At 45.9% G+C, this 8,505-nt stretch overlaps 2 protein-coding genes across 2 annotated transcripts in view; one reads left to right on the top strand and one right to left on the bottom strand.

The window, feature by feature from the left end:
- med15 (mediator complex subunit 15) overlaps nt 1-3,003 on the top strand; it is a 13,198-nt gene extending 10,195 nt beyond the window's left edge. The window contains exons 9-12 of the mRNA XM_015394905.1: nt 511-668; nt 745-911; nt 1,030-1,128; nt 2,173-3,003. Coding sequence (XP_015250391.1) covers nt 511-668; nt 745-911; nt 1,030-1,128; nt 2,173-2,309 — 561 coding nt within the window. The 3' untranslated portion in view covers nt 2,310-3,003. The remainder of the gene's footprint in view (nt 1-510; nt 669-744; nt 912-1,029; nt 1,129-2,172) is intronic.
- Nucleotides 3,004-6,183: 3,180 nt separating this feature from the next.
- The window catches only part of thoc6 (THO complex 6), a 6,856-nt gene continuing 4,534 nt past the window's right edge, over nt 6,184-8,505 (bottom strand). The window contains exons 4-13 of the mRNA XM_015394891.1: nt 7,941-8,044; nt 7,622-7,659; nt 7,494-7,542; nt 7,340-7,411; nt 7,172-7,274; nt 7,046-7,095; nt 6,906-6,968; nt 6,731-6,841; nt 6,533-6,661; nt 6,184-6,464 (exon numbers count right to left, since the gene is read on the bottom strand). Of these exons, the coding sequence (XP_015250377.1) occupies nt 6,384-6,464; nt 6,533-6,661; nt 6,731-6,841; nt 6,906-6,968; nt 7,046-7,095; nt 7,172-7,274; nt 7,340-7,411; nt 7,494-7,542; nt 7,622-7,659; nt 7,941-8,044 (800 nt within the window). The 3' untranslated portion in view covers nt 6,184-6,383. The remainder of the gene's footprint in view (nt 6,465-6,532; nt 6,662-6,730; nt 6,842-6,905; nt 6,969-7,045; nt 7,096-7,171; nt 7,275-7,339; nt 7,412-7,493; nt 7,543-7,621; nt 7,660-7,940; nt 8,045-8,505) is intronic.

Raw genomic sequence — 8,505 nt, 5'->3', positions numbered from 1 at the left:
ACAATAAGAGCCCTGTCTGGGTTTTTCCAAAAATAAGAGCCCTATCAGGGTTTTTTTTTCACAATAAGAGCCCTATCAGGGTTTTTTTTTCACAATAAGAGTCCTGTCAGGGTTTTTTTCACAATAAGAGCCCTGTCAGGGTTTTTTTTCACAATAAGAGCCCTGTCTGGGTTATTCCAAAAATAAGAGCGTCCTCAGGGTTTTTTCACAATAAGAGCCCTGTCAGGGGTTTTTTCACTATAAGAGCCCTGTCAGGGATATTTTCACAATAAGAGCCCGATTAGGGTTTTTTCCAAAGTAAGAGCCCTGTCAGGGTTTTTTCCAAAATAAGAGCCCTGTCAGGGTTCTCGTCTCCTGCGTCGTCCATGTTTGACGTCTAAATTGATCCTGGTTTTAATGTATCGCTTCCTTATTTTTAATCTTAAACCATCAGAATCTGATGCTTCAGTCCGACCATAACTTACGGTGTTTGTCTGACTGGACCTCAGACTGTTCTCGGTTCTGTTTCAGCCCACCCCTCCCCCTCCTCCAGTGCCCACCAAGCAGCAGTATCTGTGTCAGCCGCTGCTGGACGCAGTCATGGCCAACATCCGCTCTCCGGTCTTCAACCACTCCTTGTACCGGACCTTCGCTCCGGCCATGAGCGCCATCCACGGACCGCCCATCACGTATGCCTCTCTCCTTCTGCTCCTCACTGGTTCACCTCGCCCTGTCTGTGTCTGACTCCCGTTATCTGCTCCTCAGGGGGCCTAATATCTGCGGGAGGAAGAGGAAGCATGAGGAAGACGAGCGGCAGACCATCCCAGACATCCTGCAGGGGGAGGTGGCGCGCCTCGACATCAAGTTCCTGGTTAATCTGGACCCGTCCTTCTGCAGCAACAACGGCACGGTGCACCTGATCTGCAAGTTAGGTGAGACGCTGTGAATGGCTGATCAAAGCCGCCCTGATGGTTCCTGTGAAAAGCTTCTGGAAGCTGCTGGATCCGAACGTCGCTGCTTTTCATCTCTGTTTTGTTTTTTGTCCATCAGACGATAAAAACCTTCCCAGCGTTCCTCCTCTGCAGCTCAGCGTTCCCGCCGACTATCCGGACCAGAGTCCCCACTGGGCCGACGATGGCGATCAGTACGGTGAGGAGCCACAGAGTCCCAATCAGTACCGAGGACAGTTCCTTCCATTAATCCTGCCAAATGTTTATTTTATTTTTAGTAAATTACTAAATGTTGTAATTTAGTAATTCAGTCTAATTATTAAACTGAAAAAAAATCATTTATTTTATTATTTATTTCAATTTTTTATTTTTTTTTCCGATTGAGTTTCAGAAAAATTGCGTTCTATTTAACTGACCTCTCATCTCTGGGGGCGGGCTTTCCTCCAGAGTGAAGCGTTTCTATTGGTCAGCTGGACCTAGACACATTATTACTGGTCAAAAGCGAGTGTTTGGATTGGCCTGAGGACGAGACCTTTTCAATTTGACAAGATATCTGTGTCCTGCTGGAAAAAAATAAAATATAAAATCTCTAAAAGAAGAGAAAATAAAATAGGAAAAAGGTTTCCAGTACATTCACGCACACACTGATGGTGGTGAGCTACATTGTAGCCACTGCTGCCCTGGCGCTCACTGACAGAAGCCAGGCTGCTGTACGCTGGCGCCACCATCTGACCACCATCAGTAGACATGGCGGCGCTGCGCTGTCACTGGGAATCCCCAGCAGCAGCTGCCTCAGGCCCGCTCGCCTCTTGGGGGTTTTCCCCTCCTGTTGGTGGCGGCTGGAAGTAGATGTTAGCGTTTTTCAGGTCTGTGCTACAAACTGCAGGCAGCAGGATAATAAAAGCCAACATATTCTGCCGGCAGGTTTCTACATTTGAAGTTAATTTAGGCATTAATAAACAGTTTCAGAGGAGTGATCATAGCGCTCTGCATCAGCAGTGCTGCGTCTGACTCCCTGCCAGCTCCCAGATCAGCTTCTCCGATTGGTCGATGTGGCGCGTCCAGCAGCTGCTGCTGCTTGTAACGCGCCGCAGGACCTTTTGCTGCGTCTTGATGCGCGTTCAACCATTGACTTTGCGTGTAAACTAGCTGCTTCTCCTGCCTGTGGCGTTTCTGGTTCGAATGTAGCATTAAAGAAAAGCTCAGAGGATGAAGATCTGAGCGTTGTGTTGGTCTTCCTCAGGTGCAAACGGCTTCCTGCAGACGGTCCACAGGAACATGACCTCCAAGCTGCTGCAGCTCCCCGACAAACACTCTGTGACGGAGCTGCTCAACACCTGGGCCCAGAGCGTCCGACAGGCCTGCCTTTCTGCTGCCTGAAGCCCCGCCCACCGGAGCCCACCTGCCTCAGTCCCCGACACTAAAGCCCCGCCCAACCGAGTCCTGGAAGGATGACTGGCTGCTGCTCATCGCAGATGTTTCTCCACGACGCACCGTCCGTCGTTTTTCTGTCACAGACGTTTAAAAAGTGAACAGTATGAGTGAAGATTTATCCTATAAATGTTTCTTTTTTATGAATAAAATCAGTTCCAGCATGAAGCCAAACGTCGTTCTTCTTCTCTGGTTCCTCAGTGTTCAGTTCAGACGGGTTTATAAAGCAGAGCAGGGAGAGAAAGAAAGGAGACCTTAAGGCTGAAGTTGTTGAGCTGCTAAGCAGGATTTTCCCTGACCAGCCTGAAAAGATGGAAGATGCCACTGATGTAGTTCGTAGAGGGGAGACCTGCAGAAAACAAATAATAATCCTGTTTGCTAAAGGAAATGTAAGAGATGAAGCAAACTAAAGCATCAAGGATCTGCAAAGAAGAAGGGATTCGGTTTGCAGAGGATCTGACCCAGGAGGACTGGAAACCCAGGCGGGCACTGCGGCCAAGAATGGAGAAGGCAAGGGAGGAGGGTAAGGCTGCGGAGGGTAAGGCTGCGGGATTCAGAGGATCCCTGCCTACATCCAAGGAAAGCGTATTACAGGCTGAAGTGTTATCAGTATGAGAGGTTTGATCATCAGATGGAGAAATTTAATTCTTTGGACTGTTAGAGGGACTCTTCTCAAGTGTTGCTGCTCTGCCTCCTAGAACTTAAAATATATTCTTTGGTTTTTTGTTATTGTTCATAATTCAGTCAGGACTTAATTTAAAGACTGATCTTTTTTTTCTTTTAAGGTGAGAGGGATCAAAGACTCTGTTAAGCGTAAAGCTGTAGTTTTATTCTGCAAAAATCAGAAGGCTAAATGTGTTTTTCTTTAAGAGACGCACTCAGAATCCACCCATGGGAAATTTTAGACTCAACAGTGAAGATAAGATGGTTTTTAGTCATTGAACAAATGATTGTGCAGGTGTAGCTATTGCTTGAATAGATGTCAGCTGTCAACCTATCAAACAATTGTGTGAATCTTTGCTCTCTTCTGACTAGTAAACTCATAAACACGCCTCCTTCTCATTACAGACTGTCTTATATGGTTTTTTTTTATCTGAAAACAAAAGATGAATATTATCTCATTAATAGCATTATCATCACTTTAAAATTTTATATACATAAATGCAGATTTGGAAAAGCTAAACCGATCTGGTCTGAATTTAAACAGGAGATCCATCTTATAAACATTTCCTTGGACAAAATTCAGAAACTAAAAGCAAAAAGTTTGTCATATCACCCCTCTAATTTATTTCAGCAATCCCTCCATACAAATTAAAGAATGATGCTTACTTGGCTTTTTTTGTGTGTGTGTGTTTTGTATTTTTTTTATTATTTTTATTTATTCATTTATCTTTCATTATAATTCTGTTATATTCGACATTTGTAATTATAGAAATCTTTGGATTTCGATTTTTTTTTCTCTCTCTTTCTGAAGTGTATTGCATAAACTAAACATTTTTTTACCTCGCAACTTGAAAGAAAAGAAAAAAATATGAAGAAAAGTGTTAGAAGGTATGATTGACTTTATGCTATGCTTTATTATACTGCATTGTTTGAGTTAGTCATTGTTACTGTTCCAAATAAAGCTATTAAGAAAAAAAGTCTGGATCAGTACCACGGACAGTTCCTTCCATTTGGCAGTTCCTGCCAAATGTTTAGTAAATAACAAAAAAACAACTCATTTTGTAAACTAAAAATTGGATTAAATTCAAACTACAAATTAAATTCTGGAAAAAGTTTTAATCAAAACAGGTTTGGAGAATAAATTTGTCTTTTTTTGATGTTTTATTTTTTACTTTTTTTCATTTTTAGTTTCATTTATTATTATTTTTTCTGTTTATTGTTTTAGATTGAGTTTCCTTTGGTCAGCTGGACCTAGAAACATTTTTTCTGGTGGAACGGAGCGTTTGGATTGGCAATGAAGACGAGAGCTTTGCAGTTTGGGAAGATTTCTGTTTCCTGGTGGAAAAAAATATATAGAAAATTATTAAACATATTTATTAGGGGTGTCAACAATAATCGATTCAGCGTTGCATTGCAATGCGGGGAATGCACGATTCAGCATCGATGCGGCAACGTGCCATAATCGATTATGTCACTGTTTATTTTCTTGCCTCAAATGGACAAGTGGTGAAGTTTCAATTACTTCCGGGGGCATACCAACAACAATCAAGATGGCTGAGGCGGAGGGAGATGACCGCGATAGACGGGTAGGCCTAATTAAAAACGCACCAAAAGCTTGGAAAGCGGATATCTGGGCACATTTTGGATTTCACGAAGTCAGTGGGATTTTGATGCATCACAATGCATCGTAGAATCGAATTGTTACCTGGTGAATCGGAATCGAATCGTGAGGGCAGTGCCAATGCACACCCCTAATATTTATGCTGTTTTATTATTTTTTTAGCTTTTTCTCTCCTGATTCGGGAAGCGCTTTATAAATACAAGTCATTTAAAATTTAAAGTGCTACAGAAAGCTTTTACTTTTTTTTATTTTATATTTCAACAAACAAAATGTTCTCTTTGCTGGATGGAATAATGGAACAAACTTTCCGCCATAGTCAGCCGCTCGGCTCTGGGTGTTTCTAAAAGGCTCAGAGGTTGGTTTGGTCTTCCTCAGGGGCAGACGCTCCACAGGAACATGACCTCCAAGCTGCTGCAGCTGCCCGACAGGCCTACCTGTGGCCCCGCCCACTGGAGCCCACCTGCCTCAGTCCCCGACACTAAAGCCCAACCCAACAGAGTCCTGGAAGCAGGGGGGCCGCCAGGAATTTGGGGCCCATAATTACACCAGCTTTAATGCTGCTATAACCATCGATGTGGAGGCCATTTTTATTGTTATATTTCTACAAAGGAAAATTATCAGAACATGAAAAAGTTAAATATACATTAAGTTTAAATTTTATATTTATATCCTGTCTAAATAATAAAAGCTTATTTAAATCAAAAAGCACAGCCGTGTCTATGAATAGAAAATAGGTTTAGGATCGTGAAAATATATTTCTATTATTGTTCACTATAACTTTAGGATGGATTATTTTGATGCCCTGAGAGCTTATTTTTCATTCATCTGGACGTTTAATGAGAATAAAACGTATTTTTCTATGTTGCTGCTTCAGATTTATAGAAATCTATATAGAATAGATCTGTTAATGGTTGTAATTTAATCTGAATATAAAAATCTAAACTGTTTTAATATTGACATAGATTGGATCATGTGTTTCTATGATGGAGGAACATGGATGTAAACATCTGCCAGCGTTTAGCTGCTGCTAACCTCTGAAGGTGTTTCCTGTTTCCTGCTCTGGTTAATTTGTTTATTTCGTTATCTCTACATCAAATGATGGAGAGAAATATCAGCTGTGCTGCTGCCATCAACACCTTTGTTTCTAGATGTTGGAGCTTGACCTGTTTTTCCAGTGTAGTCCTGTTTCTCTGACTGTGACTAACTGGATGTGCTCTCTTCATCCTCTGACATGGGAGCTGGCTCGGAGCTCGTCTGCCTGGCTGTGTGTTTCCTGGACGGGGCCGCCTGTGGAGCTGGTTGACAGTTGCCTTTTGTATCTATGCTTCTTTTTCTATGTCTGCGACATTTAGGAAGCTTCTCGTTTCATTGCTTTATATAACTCTGGAGTTTTATTTTGAAAGTTCAGATCTCTGCTTTTCTGTTATTTGAGCTTTAATTTGAAAGGACTTCCTGAAACGCGTGGTTCTGATGCAGACGCCTCTCAGGCTGAAGCGCTTTGCTCCTGGATCCTGGAGAAAGAGCGTCTCAGGAAACGGACAGCTGGGTTCCGGTCCGCTCGCTGAAGGAGCGGTTCTGAATCGGTTTCAGGTCCAGTTGATAGAACGGGTCGTAACGGGCTTCCGTAAACAGACACACAGAACCAGCGGTTGTAGAAATATAAGAAAAGATCAGGTTTTATTTGGGCTTCAGGTTCTACGCCTCATCAGAACAGTCTGGGAAGCGGTCCAGATGACGGGTCAGAAGCTGAGGGAGAAGGCTCTGTAGGACAGGTTGGTGAAGATGTCGATGCGGTTGCTGCCGCCGCCCACCGTCAGCATCTGTAACACAAACAGCCGTCAGCACACCGGACCGGACCAGACCGCCGGCGCCACGTTCAGGGACCCACCCGGTGTTCAGAGCTCCTGGTGTTCAGCTGCAGCGTGTTGAGGCTCGGCGCCGTGCACGGGATCTGGGCCTTGACCTCTCCTCCCAGCAGGCAGTGGGAAACGAAGGCGCCGTCGCCGGCGGCCAGGATCTACAGACAAAGACACATGGTGAGCGACGTGGCGGCCCGCTGGCTGGACTCGGTCCGGGCGGTTCTCACCATGTCCTGGTGGAAGATGGCCTGGCGCTGGCAGCCGCTCAGAGGGAAGACGGAGGTGGGGGACAGGGAGCGCAGGTGCCAGAGGGAAAGAGACGGCCCGCCTCCACACAGCTGCAGGACAGACAGGCCGTTAGAACGCGGCGGGGGTCGCCGTGGCAACTGGGTGACTACTTACCATCCAGTCGGAGTCGGTGGTCAGGCAGCTGATCCACTTCCCGTACTGAGGTCTGGCGCAGCTCTGAAACAGAAGACGGGTTTGGTTCGGTTCTGTCTGCGAGGAACCGTGCGGTTCATGTTCGGCCGCTCGCCGCTCACCTCATACTTGTAGAGCTCGATGCGGTGGACGCACTGACCCGTCCGGCTGTCTGAAGGACGCATCATCATCATCATCATCATCATCATTGTTATCATACGCTGGCGATGGAGGCGGCTGATACTCACCCCACATCCTCACGGCGCCATCCTCTCCGCCTGACAGAAGCTCCGCCTCCCGTTCCCGCATGCACACACAGTGCACGTAGTCAGTGTGACCCTGGAGCGTGGCCTGTGGGGGGGGGATGATCAGACACGGCTGATTGGCTGCAGGAAAAGAAGACGATGCTGACGCACCTTGAAGGCTCCGTGCTCCAGGTCCAGGATGTGGACGTTGTTGTCTCCAGCACCGACCGCCAGGCTGTTGTCCTGGAGACAGAAAACACCGTCAGACTCGCCAAGCCCCCTATCGCCCCGCCCCCCTCGTCTACTCGGACGCTCTGCTTCTCACCCGACGGTTGATGGCCATAGAGTTGATCTCTGGGATCTCCAGACCCGACCTGCCAAAGACACAACAGAGACGTGATACGCTGTCGCCCCTGACGACCGGCGGACGGCGAGCGCCGCAGTCATCCTCACTTGTAGTCGGGCCTCTTGGTCCAGAGCGGCTTCACGTTCTGAGGAGACACCAGGTTCGTCACTGCCAAAGGTTCTGAGCGGCTCATGAGCGCTATGGCGCTGAGCGGTATGGCAAGCCGTCAGTCACCAAAAACCAGCGCCGCCCTAACAGGCTTTCAAAAGAATCAGATTTCCTGCGGTCCTCGAACACAACTGTTTACATCACGGCTGCGCCGCGGACGACTGCGCAGCCTCTCCTGGTTAGAGGTTCTGATCCGTTACCGGATGGAGCAGCACTGGTTTCTGGCACTAACGGCTTTCCGTAGGGGGCGGGCGTTACCTTCTTGATGAGTTCGGTCCAGCTCCAGGCGCTGACCTCTCCGTTCCCGGCGCTCAGCAGGACGCCGTCGTTGGACAGGAGGCTGAAGACCGGACCTTCATGAGCTGCAGGGAAGGAGGCGGGACGCTGAGACTCGCTGGGATCCAATCAGAACTCAGAACCGCTTCGGTTCTCATTAAAACAACCGTCTGAACGTTTCTGCTTCAGGCGTTAATAGATTCAACATTAAACAGAACGAATTTCAGAAACAAGCCAACTAGAGCTGAAGCGACGATGAAAAATCGATTATTAAAATAAAGGATTCATAGTAACTCAGAACAACATGAATAAACTGGAACTATAATAAATTAATCTAGTTTAATTTCAGATTAATTGTCTGTAAATCTGCAGATCCTCTCACCGATCAAAGCTTTCATCACTTTGTTTTTACCATTTTATGGATTTTTAATTTTATTTTAGGTTTTCACATTTGTCTGTGTTTTACGACGGAGTATTAGTGCCAGGCTAGAGAGTTTTTTTTTATTTTTATTTCAAGAATAAAGTTGAAATATTACGAGTATGAAGC

The sequence above is a fragment of the Cyprinodon variegatus genome, unplaced genomic scaffold (assembly GCF_000732505.1).
Source record: "Cyprinodon variegatus isolate N-32 unplaced genomic scaffold, C_variegatus-1.0 Scaffold713, whole genome shotgun sequence".
In the NCBI taxonomy this organism is placed as follows: domain Eukaryota; kingdom Metazoa; phylum Chordata; class Actinopteri; order Cyprinodontiformes; family Cyprinodontidae; genus Cyprinodon; species Cyprinodon variegatus.
Note: the sequence above shows the minus strand (reverse complement) of the source record. Positions and strands in the feature narration are given on the sequence as shown.